This window comes from Urocitellus parryii, chromosome 1 (assembly GCF_045843805.1).
Source record: "Urocitellus parryii isolate mUroPar1 chromosome 1, mUroPar1.hap1, whole genome shotgun sequence".
Taxonomy (NCBI): Eukaryota; Metazoa; Chordata; class Mammalia; order Rodentia; family Sciuridae; genus Urocitellus; species Urocitellus parryii.
This window is the reverse complement of record NC_135531.1, coordinates 109,301,958-109,323,130: the sequence shown is the minus strand read 5'-3', so window position 1 is coordinate 109,323,130 and position 21,173 is coordinate 109,301,958. Positions and strand designations below refer to the sequence as shown.

Here is a 21,173-nt window from a genome sequence, read left to right as displayed (position 1 = left end):
GAATGTAACTCCCCTCTTAAAGGAAACATGCCTTTTATGAAGAGTTATGCCATCCAATCAACAAGCAACCTCTCCCCTATCCCTTTCTATAAATTCCTCCACTAAATTTATACCAACTGATCAAGGAGACAGATTTGAGTTTTTAGCTCTTGGTTTACTTGCCAGTCAGCCATGCAATAAAGCCTTTTCTCTTCGCAAAAATGGGATGCCATAATATTGGCGTCTATGTCCTTGGAGCAGTGAGCCCTTGCTCCATAATAAAAAAGATGTTCATCATTACTCATTAGGGAGATGCAAATTAAGACCACAGTGAGATGCTACTACACATGCACTAAAATGCTGTGATGGCTAATTTTATGTGCCAACTTCACTGGATCACAGCATACCCAGATATCTGGTTAAACATTATTTCTGGATATGTCTGAGGCTATTCCTGGAAGAGATTAACATTTGAATTGATAGAATAAGTAAAGCAAGTTGGGTGCCCTCCACCACCTGGTGGACACCATCCAATTTATCAGTGATTAAACTCAAGTGAGCACACACACACACACATAGAGAAAGGGAGAATTCTTTCTCTCTGCCTGTTTGAGCTGACATTGGTCTTCTCCTTCACTCAGACTGGGACTTACACCATCAGCACCCCTGGTTCTCAGTGTTTTAATTTTTCTATTATTTTATTATATATTTATATTACTTCTGTTACCATAAAATACTCAAGGCCTGATGTTTTATAAAGAAGAGAGATTTAGCTGGGTACAGTGGCACATGCCTGTAATCTCAGCAGCTCAAGAGGCTGAGGCAGAAGGATCTAGAGTTCAAAGCCAGTCCCAGCAATTTAGTGAGGCCCTAAGCAACTCAGCAAGACCTTGTTTCTAAATAAATTATAAAAATGGGCTGAGGAAGTAGCTCAGTGGTAAAGCATCCCTGGGATTGAATATTACCCAATTTCACCTTTCCAGGGGAGAAAAGCAGCTCTCTTAGATGAAAACTGCTGTATTCTTAAGACGGAAAAATTTGTTAATTGGACTTTATTAACATTAAAACCTTTTACTTTTCAAATGATACTATTAATAATATGAAAATATGAACCACGGTGAGAAAAATATCATATAGTAATAACATATATGGTACCAATAATATATATGATACCTGGGTTCAATCCCTGGTACCAAAAAATAAAAATAAAATAAAATAGAGATTTATTTAGCTCAAATTCTAGAAGCTCAAGGGCATGGCACCAGCATTGACTTGGCTCTGGTGAGAACCCCCTTGGTTATCTCACATGGCAAATGGTGTCATGGTGGGGGGGATGAGAGAGGGAGAGATCCCATGGCAAGACAAGAAGCCCAGGAGATATTCAAGGGTCAAATTGGAACTATGCTACTGAATTTCCTGAGTCTTCAGCTTACAGAAGGCAGATTGTAGGAAGAAGTCTCAGTCTCCATAATCAGGTGAGCCAATTCTCACAATAAATCTCTTCATAATAATCTCTCTCTAAATATATCCTATTGGTTCTCTTTCTCTAAAGATATCTGACTGATACAAATGACTATAATTAAAAAGATTGACAAAACCAAATACTGGGTAGGATGTGAATCAACTAAAACTCTCACTCACTCATTGCTGATTAAATACAAAATGGTACAAGCACTTTGGAAAACCGTATGTCATTTCTCATAAAGTCACAGATTAATCTCAAAGGCACTATACTAAGTGAAAGAAGCCAAATACAAAGATGACATACTGAATCACTCTATATATGCGATATACTAGAAAAAGCAAAACTATGGTGACAAAAAGCCTATCAGAGGTGGCCAGGAGCCAGAAGATTGGGAGAGATGATTGGTAGCAAAGAAATAGGAGGGAAATTTTTGGTATAGCAGAAGTGTTTATTATCATAACTGTAGTGATGTTTACATGCTTTATTTATTTATCAAAATTCAGTGAATTGGACATATAAAGCTTATAAATTTTGTAAATTATACTTCAGTAAGAAGGTTCTCTTTTAGACAGTTTTTTTGTTTTTTGGTTTTTTTTTTTCCCACTGTGACAAAACACCTAACAAGAAAACTTAGAGGAGGTGGGGGTTGTGGCTCAGTGGTAGAGCACTTGCTTAGCATGTGTGAGGCACTGGGTTCGATTCTCAGCACCACATATGAGTAAATAAAATAAAGGTCCATCAACAACTAAAAAAAAAGATCATGGTTTCAGAGGTCTTAGTCCATAGTCAGCTGACTCCATTCCTTGGGGCCTGAGGTAAGGCAGAACATCATGACAGAAGAGTATGGTGGAGGAAAACACCAGGAAACAGAGATTCCTCTCCCATGGATGGAGATATATATATATAAATATATAAATATATATATATCTCCATCACAAAAGCATGCACCCAGTGTCCCGCTCCTCTAGCCATACCTTTCCTGCCTACAATTAAAACCCAGTTAATCCCTATGAGGGGATTAATATATTGATTAGGTTAAGGTTCTTAATCATTTCACCTCTAAATTTTTTTGCATTGCCTCACACAAAAACTTTTGGGGGCACCTTATATCTAAACCATTACAGGTTCTAATTTAAAGATGATTTTTCAAATAAAATACTTTGGAATAACTAGAATAAAATACATTCAACAATATTAAAACTATGAAGGCTGGGGATGTGACTCAAGTGGTAGCGCGCTCGCCTGGCATGCGTGCGGCTGGGGTTCGATCCTCAGCACCACATACCAACAAAGATGTTGTGTCCACCAAAAACTAAAAAATAAAAAAATATTAAAATTCTCTCTCTCTTTAAAAAAATATTAAAACTATGAAATGTTGCTGAGAGAAATGAAATAAGATCTAAATAAATGGATAGCTATACCATGATCATGGATTGGAGATCCAATATTGCTAATATATCTGTTCTCTCCAAATTGATCTGTAGATACAACAAAATATCAAACATATGCCACTAGATATTTCTTTGGTAAAAATATATACTTTGTGTGTGGGTGAATGGGTGTGGTGGTGAGGATTACCCAAGGATACTTTATCACTGAACTATATCTCCATACCTCACCGTTCTTTTTTAACTTTGAGACAGGATCTTACTAAGTTGCTGAGGCTCGTCTTGAACTTATGATCTTTCTGCCTCAGCCTACCAAGTTGCTGGGATTATGGGTATGCACCACTGCATCTGATTAGACAGACTAATTCTAAAATTTATATATAAATGCAAAAGACCAGGAAAGGAACCAGGAGGGGTATAGGAGGGACAATAGAATTAATTGGACATAACTTCCCTATTCTTGTATTTATTTACTTTTTAATTTTTTTTGTTGTCAATGGACATTTACTTTATTATTTATATGTGATGCTGAGAATCGAACCCAGAGTCTCACACATGCTAGGCAAGTGCTCTACCACTGGGCCACAACCCCAGTCCCTATCCTTGTATTTAAATACACTACCAGGGTAACTCCACATCATGTACAACCACAATAGGATTTTAATTAGAATAAATTATACTCCCTGTATGTGTAATATGCCAAAATACATTCTACTGTTACATATGTCTAAAAAGAACAAATAAAAAATAAATAAAGGACCTAGAATAGCCAAAGCAAATTTATTTTTATTTATTTTGGTACTGAGGATTTAACTCAGGGGTGCTTTGCTATTGAGCTACAACCCCAGTCCTTTTTATTTTCTGAGATAAAGTCTCACAAAGTTGCTGACAGTGTTACTAAGATGCTGAGGCTGGCCTCAAACTTGCAATCCTCTTGCTTCAGCCTCCTGAGTGGCTAGGATTACCACCATACCTCACAACACCCCACTAAGAAAAGCAAATTTAGAAGACTAACAACACCTCAATCCAAGTTTACTCTAAGCTAGTTATTAAAATAGTGTGCTGCTACTAGCTTTAAGATAGAAAAAGAGCAGAACAGAATAGGGAGTTCAAAAATAGACTCAGATGCTCAAATTATTTTTTTGTTTGTTGATTGGTTGATTGATTTGTTTTTTAGAGCTGGGGATTGAACCCAGGGCCTCATTCATGATAAAGTACATGCTCTACCACCCCTAGCCATCAGATGATTTTTTTTTTCCCAACAAGTAAGTAGCTATCCAATGGGGAAAAGAAAGTATTTTCAACAAATGGTGCTCAGATAACAGATACATATGGAGAAAAAAAGAAAACAATCTCTGTATGTTCCAGAAAACCTGGTTCTAACATATGAGGACCAGTGCTGAGGTGCTAGAAAAACCAAAGAAAGAGGCTGACATCCAGGATTTGCACAGAGTGCAGTTTATTGGGAACTTTCTGACAGAAGCATGGTCTTAGGTGGCAGCAAGACCAGTGGATCCCAACAATTGGGTCAAAAGAGGAGGTTTATTTAATAGGACAAAAGAGAATTCATCCAAGTCAGAATGTATTGAGTTTATCACAACCTAATATCAAGGAGACACATTCCTAGTGCTGATGGTACCAGGATCTAGTCATAAAGCCCCACATGTTTTTATGGTTTTATTCATGCTAGGAAACTGAAGGTTACTCAGGGACAAACCATGACAGTAAAATCTCAAGGTGACTTTGGTCTAGTTAAGCTGAATGCTGGTACTATATCACAACATAGACATAAATTGAGATGGATCCGAATCTTTTTTTTTTTTTCTTACAATGCAGGATGGAACACAAGGCCTTGTGTATGCTAGGCAAATACTCTACCACTAAGCTATGCTGAGCTATACTCTCAGCCACAATAAATTTTTAGTTTTTTTCCCTTCTTACTGGAGAATGAACCCAGTGGGTTCTACCACTGAGCTCCACTCTCAGTCCTATTTATTTATTTTATACTAGGGATTAAACCCAAGGGCACTTTATCTCTGAGTTACTTCCCCAGCCACTTTACTTTTTTTTTTTTTTTTTTTTTTTTTGAGATAGGATCTTGCTAAATGGCTGAGGCTGATCAAACTTGCAATCTTCTTGCTTCTGCCCCCAGAAAAGCTGGGATTACAGGCGTGTGCCCACCATGCCAAATTTCTATTTTGGGGGGTTGGGGGGTTGTTTTGTTTATTGTTGTTGTGGCTGGCACTGAGAATTGAACCCAGGGGCACTTTAACACTGAGTTACATCACCAGTATTTTATATTTTGAAACAGGGTCTCAATAAATTGCTTATGGCCTGCTAAATTGCTAAACTTGCAATCCTCCTGCCTCAGCCTTCCAAGTCCTTGGGATTATAGGCGGAAGCCACTCTAATAAATATTTCTTGATCACCTGTCATGCGCACAAAGTAACTGGGAGAGACATGGCGGGGGAGGTGGGGAGTGAATAAAACAGACCCAAGGGAAAACTCAAATGCAAATTTAAAAATACAACTACCAGTGCCACGAAGAAAACCATGAGTTCAAGAATGCCATTACCCTGTTTTACTTAGGGTGGCTGAAGAAGGTTAAGACCTCTCTGCGGTGAAATTTGATCAAAAACCAGAATACCGTGAGGGAACAATCTTTGTAAGGAGCGGGTGGCCCGGGAGGCCAGTGAGTCCAGGCAGGAGAACAGCAATAGCAAAGGCCTTTAGCCTGGAAAATAAAGGGTGTCACCAAGGGCTGGGGAGAGCGAGCGACTGACCCGCGCCATTGGCCACGTGCCCGGACTGCTGGGGCTTGTTTGCCATGCAGAGAACTAGTATGAGCAGAGAAGCCCCTAGAGGTCGGGAAGGACAGTGACCTCGGGTTACCGTCTGGTCCCTCACTCCCGCCTAAAGCTACAGGTGGAATGGACTGTGGAGGAGCGAGAACAGAAGCGTGGAGGCTCGCTCAGGGCATCCAGGCAAGGAGTGTGAGGACGCGGGAGGAACCCCAGACGACCGCTTTCCCGCACAGGTTTGTGTTTCCACCAAGACAAAGTCAGGAAAAAAAGTCCTGGAGGCATAGGGCGGGTTCGTTTACCCTGAGCTGCAAGGCGCTTCGCCCGCGGACGCGCTGCAGTCTCCGTCCCACTCCCTCCGGCGCGCGGAGACGCCCGAGCCGCGCCGCCGCCGGAAGTGCTTTTCTGACCCGCCGCGCCGCGCCGCGCCGCTGGAAGATGGCGCTGGAAGCCAGCGACATGGAAGACGGGCAGCTCTCCGACTCGGATTCCGACATGACGGTCGCAGCCAGCGATAGGCCTCTCCAAGTGCCGGTGAGTGCAAATCCGGGCGGCCCAAGAATCCGGGCGCGCGGAGCCCCAGCTGCAAGCTTGGCGCGGGCGGCGGGGAGAGGAGGGAGCGCGACGGCCTCCCGGCGGGCGCGCAGAACCAGGGCTTCGTAGTGGGCGCCGGGCAGCTGGGGGCTGTGGGGTGGTTTGGGTCGGGGACGCTGGCAGCGGCCGCGGGGCGTGTGAACACCAGCCGGCAGCGCGCGGCGAAGCGGGGCCCGAGAGCCGTGTGGCCTCCGAGAAGGGCGTGCAGCGGCTCCGGCCTCTCTTCTCAGCCTTCTGAGCTCTGCTATTTTTCTAAACTTAACCGGCTTCCCCACCCCAGAGCTGTTAGGTTGGTTGGTTTGGAACCTGGGGACAAAGACCCAGCGTTACCTTTGGTGTTTCTTATTGTCCACGGCAGATTGGGAAACTGAGCTCCAAGAAAGAAGCTCATTGCACGACCAGGGGGCCTGGTCTTAAGTCTTCCCACCGAGCCTAGCTTTGTCCTACAGTACCGTGACACCAGGTTTTGTCTCTTCTAGTGGGAATTTGTTGTGAATCCCCCTCTCTTTGAGAGGTCTTTGGTGCCAACCTGCCAGCGTTCAAATCCCAGCCGCTCCACTGTCTAACCCTTGGGTTATTTAGCTTCACTATTTAGGTGCCGTTATCAGTAGAGTTGTGAAGATTGGATGAAGCATACTGCACACAGTCATGCTCCAGGAGTGTTAGCTTCTGTTATTATTGGAAAGTAGAAAGGCTATCCTCTTACTCACTTAATCACCTCCACCCCCATTTCTAGCATTTAGTAGTTGAACAAATACTTAATCGATTTAGTGTTTAGAACAAAAAGCAAAAGTCAAACACAAAGAGTTGGGAGAAATAAGTTCAAATGTTGTTTAGCACAGTAGGGTGACTATAGTTAATGTATATTTCAAAAAAGCTACAAGCAGCCAAGTGCAGCGTTGCATGCCTTAATACCAGCTACTCAGGAGGCTACAAGAAGGATCAAAAATTCAAGGCCGGCCATCTCTAAATTTAAAAAGGCTAGGATGTAGTTCAGTGGTGGAGTCCTTGCCTAGCATGTGCAAGATCCTAGGTTCAATCCCCAGTAAAGGGTGGGGGAGAATAACTAGGAGAGGAAATGAATATTTGACCACAAAGAAATGATCAATATTTGAGTTGAATATGCTAATTACTCTAATCTGAGTATATCCAGAGTATGGGTGTGTCTAAACATCATATTAAACCCCATAAGATTGTACAGTTATTATTCTAAAATGAAAAAGTGACTTATTTTGCATCTAAATGTCTTACAAAATTGAAACCAGGATTATTTTATTTTTCAATCTCTTTCAAGTTGTATTATATAAATTGGCCTGTGACTTGGTTAACTTAATGCCATGAAATCTGCGGTTTTGAAAGTATTGGTTAGAATTTTTCCTCTTAGGAGTTCACCATCTACTCTAAAAGGAGTACAGTCACAGAACCATCCATATAAGGGAAGTTGTGTCCAAATTTAAGATAGGTATCTTTGGAAATAGATAACAAATCCTGCCAGTAACAATTACTGTGTATATCATTTTCACACATTCTGGTCATAACTGAAAAGATTGAAATCTTTTAAAGGTGAGAATTGAAAGCTTTGGTAAATTTCTAGGAGACCTTTTAAAACAAAATGATGCTTTAGCTGTGGAAATTAAATTTGTGGCTTTAAAATTAGCAGATTTCCTGGGGCACAGTGGTGCACATGAGGCTGAGACAGGAGGATCTCATTCAAAGCCAGCCTCAGCAAAAGTGAGGCGCTAAGCAATTGAGACCCTGTCTCCAAATAAAATACAAAATAGTGCTGGGGATGTGGCTCAGTGGTCATGTGCCTCTGAGTTCAATCCTTGGTTAACCTGCCATCCCCCATCCCCTCATCAGCAATTTCATGTGGAATTTTGGAAAAGTGGGGACAGGATTGATTTCAGAAATGTCTTTGGAGATGAGTTTTGTTTCAGAATACTTCAGATGAATCTAAATGAGTTTTTAAAAATAACTCATGGTGGGTAGAGTTGCTATGTTTTATGGAATTGACTCTATTTTCTCTCACTTGCAGAAAGTGCTAGATGGGGACAGTGCTGTAAGGTCCTTCCAGAGCACTGCAACAGCCTGTGTACCAGTGTCACATTATCGGACTGTTAAAAGTGTGGATTCAAGTGAAGAGAGTTTTTCTGATTCAGATGATGATAGCTCTCTTTGGAAACGCAAGCGTCAGAAGTGTGTTAATCCTCCTTCCAAATCGGAGCCTTTTCAATTTGACCAGAACAGTGAGAAACCTCCTGTTGGTGGGGCAAAGAAAGTTAACAACATATGGGGTGCCGTACTACAGGAACAGAATCAAGATGCAGTGGCCACTGAACTTGGTATCTTGGGAATGGAGGGCACTATTGACAAAAGCAGACAATCTGAAACCTATAATTATTTACTTGCTAAGAAACTTAAAAGGGAATCTCAAGAATGTACAAAAGAACTAGATAAAGAACTAGATGAATATATGCACAGCAGCAAAAATATGGGGTCAAGGGAAGAGGAAAATGGGCAAGGTCATCTGAAAAGGAAACGGCCTGTCAAAGACAGAGTAGGGTACAGACTAGAAATGAACTATAAAGGCCGATATGAGATCACAGAAGAAGATTCTCAAGAGAAAGTGGCTGATGAAATTTCTTTCAGGTAAGCATTTAAATTTGACCTATAAATGAACATTTGACCAGATATCTTCTGTTTACAGGACATAAATGTGAAATACTTTAATAATGATGTTCCTTTTTGAGACTTTTTTTTTATTTATGGAATTAACTAGGCTTATTTGATTGTCTGAATACATTTGTTTTCTTAAATTTGGACAGGCCTGGTAGGATAATTTGTATATACTTTCATGAACTTTTATTTAGTGCTGTATAGCTCTTTAAATAAAATATTTTTGGGCTGGGGATGTAATGAAGTGGTGGAGTACCTGCCTAGCATGCACGAAGCCCATTTATTTATTATTTTTATGTGGTACTAAGGATCGAACCCAGAGCCTCACACATGCCAGGCAAGCGCTCTACCACTGAGCCACAACCCCAGCCCACCACAAAACATTTTTTAAACTCATGTATTAAGTGCTCATTTGTGATTCTTTTTTATTGAGATATATTTTACATTTGATAATATTCACTCATTTTCAAGTGTTGGAGTTTGGCAATACTTGGGATTGAACCCAAGAGTACTCCACAATTGAGCTATGTCCCCAGCCCTTTTTATTTTTTATTTTGAGACAAGGTCCTACTAAGTTGCCAGTGCTTGTCTCAGCAATGCAATCCTCCTGCCTCAGCCTCCCCAAGTTGCTGGGATTATAGGTGTGTGCTTAATGCCATGAAATAAAGATAAACCTAAAAGTTGGTTTTCCTACTTTTAAAACCTTTCCATAACCCAGTAAGATCCTTCATATTTGTACGTCCATTTACAATTAATCATTGCTCATTCCCAGACAACTAGTAATCTATTTTCTGTTTTTACAGATGTGCCTTTTCTGGACAAATGGAATCATATATGTGTTCTTATGATTGGTTTCTTTCACTCAGTGAAGTGTTTTTGAGAATGATACATGTTATACAGGAATCAGTACTTAATTCCCTTTTAGATCTGTATATGTCCATGTCCGATAGATATGAATATTTCACTTTGGGCTATCATTAAATACATTTTCATTTCTTTTAGGTAAATACCTAGGAGTAGAATTACTTAGTGGGTGGTAAATTTATAAGTCATGTGTTTTTCACAAGCTTTGTGTTTTGTTTTTAATTGATTGATTGAACCCAGGGCCTTACACATGCTAGACAATCACTGTACCATTGAGCTACATAACCCAGCCCATTTTTTCATCTTTTATTTTGAGACAGGGTTTCACTAAATTGCCCAAGCTGGCCTCAAATTTGTAATCTTCCTGCCTCAACTTCCTGAGAAGCTGGGATCATAGATGTGTGCCATCATGCCTGGCTTGATCCTATCCAGTTTAAAGCTCCCAGATATCTCTGGAATTAGGAAAACCAACTTTTAGGTTTATCTTTTTTGCACTCAGGCTTATATTCACCTTGCTGCATGTGCATATATGTATTTTGAAATCTGCCATAATCCAGTAAAGCAAATAAAAATGTCAAGTATAAGACTTGATATGGAACCCTGAAGTTACTGTCTCTTTGCATGACCCCAAATTAGGATGTTTCCATGTCAGTGACTCAGTTAATTATTGAATATTTAGAAAAGCAAATGTTATTAGAATAGGGATTTGATTCTAGTTAGGGGCTATACTGGTGATTAAAGTAGATTTCATCAACAACAAATAAAAGGTTAAATTTACTTTGTTTCTTTTCAGGTTACAAGAACCAAAGAAAGATCTGATAGCCCGAGTAGTGAGAATAATTGGGAACAAAAAGGCAATTGAACTTCTAATGGAAACTGCGGAAGTCGAACAAAATGGTGGCCTTTTTATAATGGTAAGACTGATTCACAGTTTGTATTTTAGAATTGTTTGTCATGGTTTTTTCACCCTAGAAAGTGAACTTACCTCTTTTGGACCTCTTACTTACCATACATTATTGCAATGTGTTTCAGACAAAATTAACAATGAGAACTGAATATAAAAGTTTGGCACCCTCTTGTTTTCAATTAATACTTTCCTTACAAAAAAACATAAATTGTAGTCTGTTATTAGGAAGTTGACAACATATCCCTATATGATTCATTAAAGGTAGCACCTAAAATTTTAAGACAGGAGTCTGGTAGGAGTCTAGAAGTGCGAATTTTGAGAACATAGATCTTGAAATACAATTTTCCAACTGCAATTTGGTTTAATTATACGACTGCTTAGTGTCTCGGTTCCCTTAGGTATAAAATGAAGATTAACCTGTGTCAAGATGTGATAGTAGAGATGTCTGTGGAGAAGGGTCCAAGCAGGGTTTTTGGCATATGTGACAGAAAAGAATTTCAGCACAAACCAGACAGAGGCATAAACAGAGGTTTATTTAGGAAGTCGATATACATTCAAGGGAGAATAAGGGCTGTATAAAGTGAGAAATAGCCCTGACTTGGGTTGGGGATCCAGTATTTAAGGGCTATATCAGGGGCTGGACTGGAGGTGCATCCAGGGTGGGAGGGTGCACAATTTTGTGCCAGTTTTCCCTGCGCTTTCATATTTCCCTCATTTTACAGAGGCGTGATGGTCAAGATTTACAACTATGCTCTCTAACCCTTCAGTGGCTTGTGGGTGTTTCCTTTAAGATTCAATCTCTCTCTCTCTCTCTCTCTCTCTCTCTCTCTCTCTCTCTTCTAAATCCCCATCTCAGTAAGGATTTTACAGTGGCACTGGGGATTAAACCCAGGACCTCTCAAATTGCCATGTTAAGTGCTCTTGTCCTGAGCTACAACCCCAGCCCTGATTCATGCATTCTTAAATTCACTATTGTTATGTTATAAAGCCCAGACAGATTTACAATGATCCATTTATATTACAATATCATGGGGGGTGGAGACCAAAAGGAAAAAATCTGAAATAGCTCCTGGGGTAGGGGAGCAATAAAGAAAGTGGAGAAACACTGTTTACTGTTTCAGAATGATGAAAAGAGCACATCTGGCCAGGGCCTGATCACAGGCAGTGGCAGTTCTAGAATGGTTTTGCAGATCTCATTCAATTCAGTTTACACCACAAGGTGAAGATCTGAGCGTGAATGGTTTCCCTCTTGTTATTCCTGGTTTGTAATTTATTTTTATCCAGTTCTCACAGCACAAGAGAGTAGATCAATAGTATGCTATGGAAATGAAGAGAAAGAAACAAATTAGAGAGTTAGCAGCATTGGCTGAGGAAATAGCCTGTCAACATAAATTACAGAAGTTATTACAAAACAAATTTTAATAATCATGAATACACTGACATACCTGTTTATGTCACTATTAAGGTTCTTTGAGGGCTGGGGCTGTAGCTCAGTGGTAGAGCACTTGCCTTGCACGTGTGAGGCACTGGGTTCGATTGTTAGCACCACATAAAAATAAATAAATAAATAAATAAATAAATATTAAAAATAGGAAAGTTCCTTTCTTCTGCTGGACTGCATTTCTTGTTAAAAGGGACGGGGGTGTTCTTTTATGTAAAGATTGGGTATTTCAATATTGTAATAAAATTTTGTATTCCAGTGAACTAATGGCAAATGTACTAAATGTTAAGAAGGTACAAATTGAAATTCACTTCCTTTTGATACATTCTTTCTTTGAACAATTATTGATTGAGTGACTGCCATGTGCCAAGCCTATTCTAGAACAGGGAGCTTATATTGTAGTTGAGGATGAGAGGAAAATAGTCTATTAACGACAAATATATAATAACTTCAAATGAACCAGAACGTGATATATCCATGGAAAAAGAAATAGATCAAATGGAAGTATAGGAAGTATCTATTAAACGCCAAAATTGATCAAATGGAGGTAATAGAAAGTCACTATTAAACAGGAGTGGTTAGGTTAGAAATTTGAACAAAGACTTGAAGAATGTGAAACAGTACTACAAAAAGAACAGGCCAGGTAGACGTAACAGCCATGTTAGAAGTGAAAGCTACTTAGCAGACTAGAAATAGGGTAAAGTAAGCTATTGCTTGCTTTGGGTACAAAATTTGATGGAGTGCCAAAAAACTCAGTAATCAAGACAAATGATATTTTAATGCAATATTATCAAAAATTAATATACAGAATTTTAAGTGAAGATAGTCTTCAACTTTGTCCTTGGAAGATTCAGTTGTCTCTCTTCACCCTAATCTCTTCCTGGTACCTGGTTTGCCTGGTACCTGGTTTGAACAAAGGATCTTTGCAACTAGAGCAGAGTGCTTTAGAGAAGTGGGATATAAGGTCAGACAACAAGAATTAGTGGGGCATCATTTGCACCTTAAAGAATTTGGCTTTTATTTTGAATGAAATAGCTATTTACTTATTTATTTATTTATGGGGTGGGTACTAGGGATTTCACCCAGGAGGACTTTACCACAGAATTACATCCACCAGCCCCCCCCCCCTGTTGTTTTTTTTTTTTTTTTGAGACAGGATTTCACTAGGTTGCTTAGGGTCTTGCTAAGTTGCTGAGGCTAGCCTTGAACTTGAGATCCTCCTGTCTCAGCTTCCCCAGTTGCTGGGATCACAGGTATGTGCCATCACATCTGCTATGAAATAGCTCTTAAAGAGTTTTGAATAGATGACATAAGCAGTTCTATTGAGAATAGACTGAAGGGGATGATGGATAAGGGTGGAAGCAGTAAAGGTGTTTTAAGAGGCTAATAATGCAGGTGAGAGATAATGTGGGTAGGACCACAGTGATAACTCTGGCATGGAAAAAAGTGGTCAGATTCTGGGTGACACCAACAGGATATCCCAACAAATTAGATGGAAAATGTAAGAAAAAGAGAGCCCCAGGGCTGGGATTGTAGTTTAGTGGTAAAGTAGTTGCCTAGCATGTGTGCGGCACTGGGTTCAATTCTCAGCACCATATATAAATAAATAAAATAAAGAGAGTCCCCTTTTTTCCCCCGCCTTGGTACCAGGGATTGAACCCAGAGTTACTTAACCACTGAGCTATATCCCCAGCCTTTTTTATTTTTTTATTTTGAGACAGGGTCTCACTAAGTTGTTTAGGGCCTCAGTAAGTTGCTGAGGCTGGCTTTAAACTTGTGATCCTCCTGTCTTAGCTTCCTGAGCTGCTGGGATTACAGGTGTGCACCACTGTACCTGGCTCTTCATTCTTTTTAAAGTTGCCAATGACTGGTGGCATTATAGTTTTTTATTTTTTTATTTATTTTTCTTTTTTTAATATTTATTTATTTATTTTAGTTTTTGGCGGACACAACATCTTTGTTTGTATGTGGTGCTGAGGATCGAACCCAGGCCGCACGCCTGCCAGGCGAGCGCGCTACCGCTTGAGCCACATTCCCAGCCCTATAGTTTTTTATTTCTGTTATATTACATATGTACACACACACTCACATATGTTGGTCTCATTATTTGTTGATTTTATATTTGCATATTTGCCTACTTGCTAAAAGTTATTTATAAATTCAAAATCAATATTAGTAGTTTGTTTTTACAGTTATTTATATATATGCAGAGTGATCAAAAAAAAATTGAATTTGCCCAGTGCATACATTCCCAGCCTAAGGTGAATAAGGCAACACTCTGCATCTTTCAACTCTAATTCTATAAGCAAGTGTCCTTTTCAATGTCTTTTTATTTAGTGCCATGCTTTCCATACTATTGTGCTTCACATTTCTGGTGAGTTAGCTGTTTAAAATGCACCCCCACCACCACCCCCTCAAGCTGAGCATAGCAGTACATAATGATAACCCCAGCTATTCATAAGCTTGAATCAGGAGAATTGCAAGTTTGAGTCCAGCCTTGGCAACTTAGTGAGACCCTGTCTCAAAATAAAAAAGAAAGGGGGGATGGGGTTGTGGTATAGTGGTTAAACACCCTTGGGATCAATCCCCAGTACCAAAAAAAGCACCCCCATCCCTCAGGGGTAGTGCTGGGTGCTTCTGTGACTTGCCTTACAGGGAAAATATGTGTTAGATAAGCTTCGTTTAGGCATGATTTATGTAGTGTAGTTAGCCATGAGTTCAATGTTAATGAATATATTTATTTATGTGTGTGTATGTGCCGTGCTGAGGATTAAACCCAGGGCCTTATGCTTGTTAAACATGCTTTCTACCACTGAGCTATACCTTCAGCTCCAATAGTATATTTTAAATAAGATGTCTTTATAAACATACTCAAATATGACAAAGCTACATGTTGATCCATTGACAAACAGGTTGTGTCAGTGGCTTGCACAAACAACCACTTATTTTCTCTCTATTTCATTATTTGCTAATTCAGTGTTTGGGGCAACTTGAAAGAACATAACTACCATGAATAGTGAGAAGCATGCAGTGGGTGGCATACTCCTGTAATCCCAGTGACTTAGGAGGTTGGGTCAGGAGTATCACAAGTTCAAGATGAGCCTCAGCAATTTAGTGAGGCCCTTAGCAACTTAGCAAGACTCTTAACTCAAGTTAAAAAATTAAAAAGGCTAAGGATGTGACTCAGTGATAAAGTCCCCCAGTACTTAAAAAAAAGGTAAAAAAGCAACTGTTTTTCTCTATGTATCCTATCATTATGTATACTTAAATCTTTAATTAATTAATCATAGTGTAAGACATGAGGTATTAATAAATTTTCCTATATGGCTCAGATTGGAGATTCTATTATATATTAAATTCTCAAATATTTGACTCTATTTCTGGATTTTCTATTCTATTACATTTATCCTTTTAGTTTTATTACCACTCTATTAATTATTGAAGTTTTATGATATATTTTAATATCAGAATATGGACCGATTTGTCCAGATGGCAGATAAAAGCAGAAAATCCAGTCATTTTAAGAGTCAGAATTAGGGGCTGGGGATGTGGCTCAAGCGGTAGCATGCTCGCCTGGTATGCGCACAGCCCTGAGTTCGATCCTCAGCACCACGTACAAATAAAGATGTTGTGTCCGCCGAAAACTAAGAAATAAATAAAAAAAATTCTCTCTCTCTCTCTCTCCACTTGTCTCTTAAAAGATATGTTAGCTATTCCTGGGACAAGTCTAGTTTGAGGACTGGGGATGGAAACTCACTTGTAGAGCACTTGTGACACAGTCAAGGCCATGAGTTCAGTTCCTAGCACTGAAAAAAAAAAAGAAGAAAAGAAAAGTCATATATAGTTCACAGTTTGTTTTTGTTTATTTTTTGTAGAATGGTAGCCGAAGAAGAACACCAGGTGGAGTTTTCCTGAATCTCCTAAAAAACACCCCAAGTATCAGTGAAGAACAAATTAAGGTAATAATAATGTTCTTGGCTTTGAAGCTCCATTGTGATTTCACCTCTGCTCACTCAGCCTCTGGGTTTGCTTTCCAACTTCATCACCTGCTCTGCCTTAAATGGACCAATTTTGTCATTGTACATTTTGTGAAGGCTTGCCTCCTCTTTTTCTTCCCTTTCAGAGCCAAGATCGAGATTTTTAGTCCTGTTCTCTTAGCATGTAATTATTTTTCCAATCCTCCTAAAATTTTTTATTAATAGACATTTTTAAACATGCAGAATAGATGGAGTAATAAGATTAATGCCCATATATTCTCTACCAAAATGACATTGATGGTTGATGTTTCATGTCCATCCCCTCCCAGTACTAGGGCTGGAACACAGAGCATTGTACATCTGAGATACATCCCCAGCCCTTTTTAAAATATGTAATTTTGAAGCCAAGTGTGAATGTGCACACCTATGATCCCAGCAACAGAGGAAGCTGAGGCAGGAGGATCCCAAGTGTGAGGTCAGCCTTTGAAACTTAGGCTCTGTCTGAACATAAAAAATGAAAAGGGCTGGAAATATGGCTCAGTGATAAAGAGCACTGAGTTCAATCCCCAGTGCCAGAAGAAAAATTTTGAGTTTAAGTTGCCCAGCCTGGTCTCTAATTAGTGATATTCCTGCCTCAACTTTCCAAGTCACTGAGATAACAGGCATGCAATGCCATGGCTGTCTTATTTTGACATTCCTGCTTTACCTGTTGAATTTTTTTTTGTTTCATTTGGAAATAAGTAGCAAACATCATGATGTTCAGCCTCATTATTTCAACAAGCATGTCCTAAGATCCAATAATGAGACCTTGTTCCAATTTTCTGAGTTGTCCTAATAATTTATTTTATATTTTCCACCTCAACCAGGATCCAATATAGGTTTCCATGTTCCAGTTATCATATAGGTTTTTTTTAATATATTTTTTAGTTGTTGATGGACCTTTATTTTATTTATTTGTATGTAGTGCTGAGAATTGAACTCAGTGCTTCATGCATGTGCACTACCACTGAGCCAAAACCCCAGCCCCTCGTATGTTTTGTTGGTTTTTTTTTTTTTTTTAAAGAGAGAGAGAGAGAGAAATTTTTAGTATTTATTTTTTAGTTATCGGCGGACACATCTTTGTTTTTATGTGGTGCTGAGGATTGAACGCGGGCCGCACACATGCCAGGCAAACGCGCTACCGCTTGAGCCACATCCCCAGCCCTGTTTTGTTGTTTTTAATCCCGCATTTTCCTCCCTTGTCATTTAAGACCTTTTGAATGATGGTTATTTAATAGAATGTTAGTTTATCCTGTTAATGTTCTGGTGATTATCTCCTTGTGACTTTATTTCCATTTTTTCCTCCATCTTTTGATATTTCTTATGAATTGGAAGGTGTTTTGTTTTGGTTTTGTTTGTTTGTTTTTTGGTACCAGGGGTAGAACAGTGGCACTTAACCACCAAGCCACATTCCCAACCCTTTTTTGTTAGAGACAGGGTCTCACTGAGTTGCCTAGGGCCTCAGCCTCCTGAACCACTGGGATTACAGACATGTGCCAGCAAGACAGCTAGAAGGTATTCTTGACAATTTTTGTGTTCCTGAGAATTCGTTATGTGAGTATTATTATACATTGGGGGGTTTTCAGAATTCAAAATTTGATATTATTTAATTTTTTAATTATGGAACATGATTTGCATTTATCATTTATGGTTTTATTTGTTTTTGTTTGAGTGAACTTGTAATTACTTCAGTTTTTAGAAAATAACAAAGTTCATGAATAAATAAAAGTTTAGTTGTCATTTTTTTAAAGGCACAGCCTAACAGTCTCCCTTTATAAAACAGTATGTAGTCAGGTTCTTTACTTGGTGAATATGGGATGCAAAAATATTTCCCTTAGATTTTCTTTTGTCAGCATTTATTGTGAGAGTATGTTGCAACAATATTTCTTTGGGCCATTTCCTGCTTTATTCTATTAAATCCATAGCCTGTAGGAATGAAGTTCCTTTTTAGAAAGGATTGCCATCTTTGAAGGGAAAGGGGAACTTTATAAAATTACTGTGTTGCCAAGCATTATTCTACTTGACATTTTTTCTGTGAAGATTCTTACTGTGCTTCCACATAAAATGAAAATACTTCATGAAGCTTATTTTTATCTTTATACTTGACAAGTACACTCTTAAAAAATGCCAAATTATTAAACTTTTGTGAAGGCAGTATAAATAGATTTTAAGGATATAGATCTGAGCCAGACATGGTAGCACATGCTTATAATCTCAGAAGCAGAGGCTGAGGCAGGAGGACTGCAAGTTCAAGGCCAACCTCAGCAACTTAGTGAGACCCTGTCTCAAAATAGAAAATAAAAAGGACTAGGGATGTAACTCACTGCTTAAGTGCCCCTAGGTTCAATCCCTGGTACTAGGGGAAAAAAGAAAAGAAAAAGAATATATAATTATATGAGTTCAGATCTTCCCCCCAGCCCCACCATGTCAGGGGTGGAACCCAGGGCCTCACATGCCAGGCAAACACTCTACCGCTTAGCTGAGCTACATGCACCCCCCCACACCAGTCTTGAGTTTAGACCTTGTACTTTCTCATGTTAGCTCTGTAATCTTTTGCCTTGTTTTTTTTTTTTTTTTCCCTCTGAAAAAAGAGATAGTATACCTACCTCATAAAGTTTTTGTGAGGATAAAAAGAGTTAATGTGTGAAGTTTTTAGCATGACTGGCATATAAAAATATTCTCTTAGTAAATGATAGCTACCCTACTTTGAATTCACCTTTGTAGCTCTTCTGTTCTTTTTCTTATCCTCTTTCTCCACCCTCCGACCTTCCTCATTTCTTTAGCAAATATTCTTTCTCTTTGTCAGAACACTCATATTCTGAACTTTTTCCTTTATCGCCTTTATTTCAAAGTTCTTTACTCCTTCCTTTGCTAATATGTGCTACTTGTAACTATTTAGCATAAATTTTAGGAGTGAGTCCCCTTTATCTCACCATTCTCCATAGTATGTTTTATAAATAAGGCATTCGTACTTTGTGTACTTTAGAGAATGATAGGGACAGACTTGGATTCAAATTTTAGGAGTCCTTTCCCAGAGGATAATAGGGTTTCAGAAGTGTATCCTATCTATACCAACTTCCTTTTAAACCTTCCCTGTCTTAGTGTAGTTCATTTGGCCTTCTCTTTAAATCCATGATCTAATTTGATTTCTCTTTATCTCTACATAGTTATCTATATCAAATTTCCCACATTATTTTATGTTTTTTTTTTCTTTTTCATATAATATTTTATTATTTTGTTCTGTGCATTGAATCCAGGGATATTCTACCACTGAGCTACATCCTCAAACTCTCCTCCTTTTTTGGGTGGGGGGTGCTGGAGATTGAACTCAGGGGCACTCGACCACTGAGCCACATCCTCAGCCCTGATTTGTTTTTCATTTTTTTTGTTTTTTGGGGGTGGGGGTTACTGGAGATTGAACTCAGGAGCACTGGAGCACTGAGCCACATCCCAGCCCTATCTTTGTGTTTTATTTAGAGACAGGGTCTAAATAAAACAACTTAGTGCCTAGTTGTTGCTGAGGCACCACTGGGATTATAGACATGCGCCACTGCACCTGGTTTTTTATGCTGAGACAGGGTTTTGCTAAGTTGCCCAGACTGTCCATGAACTTGCAATATGCTGCCTCAGCCTTTTGAGTCTCTGGGATTAGAGGCATGTGCAGTGGCTCACGGTTTGATTTCTTAGCGTGAACATTACATAAGTTAGAATGACATTTCAAAGTTAGTAAATCTTTATTCCAAAGGCTTCTGTTTTGTTGTGATCAATTACATTTTACTTAAACTCGAAACAACATGATTTTTGTATTATATCTTTTCATTTAGAAAACTTGACTGTAGACTTGATGTGTTCAGGTGGAATAAGTATGATCCCTAAATCCAACACGAGATGGATTTGAATTATAGCTTCAATCTTTCTTGCAGTCAATACTTAAGATGCTAGACTATGTCTGATCAAGTTTTTCTTTTTTATTATAGGATATTTTCTACATCGAAAATCAAAAGGAATATGAAAATAAAAAAGCTGCTAGGAAAAGGAGGACACAAATATTGGGTAAAAAGATGAAACAAGCCATTAAAAGTTTGAATTTTCAAGAAGAAGATGATACATCACGAGAAACTTTTGCAAGTGACACAAATGAGGCCCTGGCCTCTCTTGATGAGCCACAGGAAGGACATGGTGAAACCAAGTTGGATGCAGAGGAGGCCATTGAGGTTGATCATTCTCACGATTTGGACATCTTTTAAGAACATTTTGGACATTTTGAGGAATAGACCTTTCTAAAATAACATTGTAATAACCCATTTTTATTGAGATTGCTTTGTTTTACTTGCACTGATAAACATGAGAATCAGGAGAAAAGAGAACTGTTTCTTGTTTTAAATAAAAATTAATATATGTGGAAAGATGAATACAATTGATAGAAACATTTAAAGATGGCTTATGTCTGACACCATACTTTACAGTATATTACATAGGATTTAATTTTCTCTGTTGCATGTGCTGATTATTAAAAGTATTTTACTAGTTGATAATTGGTTTTGTCCAGGTCATTGTAACACACCACTCAAAAATCTAATTTCTTTTTCTGATTTGTCTTTGTGGTAAATTATGCTTTGGTTTCAAAACATTCCATTAAAAGATCCAGATGGGACACATATAATTAAGCTGTTACAAATGCATTCAAATTTGTTTTTTTCTATATTGTAAGAACTCTTAGGCAATTTTAAGGATAGAGACTTAAAAAAGGTTTATATTGAAGGTTCTTCCCTCTTGTTTATGCAGAAGCAAATAAATATCAGAAGCTTTTCAAAGAAGTATTGGTTGTGAATTTGGTGGGTTGTTTGTTGGGTTTTATTTTGTTTCATTCATTTGTTTGTTTTAGGGATTTTTGGTACTCGAGAAGGATACCAGGGATGCTCTATCACTGAGCTACAGCCCCAACCGTTTATTTCTTTATTTTAGAACAGGGTCTTGCTAAGTTGCTAAGGCTGGCCTGGAACTTGTGATCCTCTTGCCTCAGCCTCCCCAGTAGCTGGGAT

General features: G+C 38.8%; 1 protein-coding gene across 1 annotated transcript; it reads left to right on the top strand.

The window, feature by feature from the left end:
* The first annotated feature begins 5,876 nt into the window (after positions 1 to 5,876).
* Positions 5,877 to 20,948, top strand: Phax (phosphorylated adaptor for RNA export). Its single transcript, XM_077796833.1, has 5 exons — positions 5,877 to 6,167; positions 8,263 to 8,876; positions 10,561 to 10,681; positions 15,991 to 16,074; positions 20,109 to 20,948. The coding sequence occupies exons 1-5, from the start codon at positions 6,072 to 6,074 to the stop codon at positions 20,376 to 20,378; spliced, it is 1,185 nt and encodes a 394-aa protein (XP_077652959.1). The 5' UTR covers positions 5,877 to 6,071; the 3' UTR covers positions 20,379 to 20,948.
* The last annotated feature ends 225 nt before the right edge of the window (positions 20,949 to 21,173 follow it).

Excerpts from the sequence above, each read along its gene's own strand:
- Phax (XM_077796833.1), top strand. The coding sequence starts at position 6,072 with ATGGCGCTGGAAGCCAGCGACATGGAAGACGGGCAGCTCTCCGACTCG. Across the intron at positions 6,168-8,262 it reads ATAGGCCTCTCCAAGTGCCG|AAAGTGCTAGATGGGGACAG; the intron begins GTGAGTGCAAAT and ends TCTCACTTGCAG. Across the intron at positions 8,877-10,560 it reads GCTGATGAAATTTCTTTCAG|GTTACAAGAACCAAAGAAAG; the intron begins GTAAGCATTTAA and ends GTTTCTTTTCAG.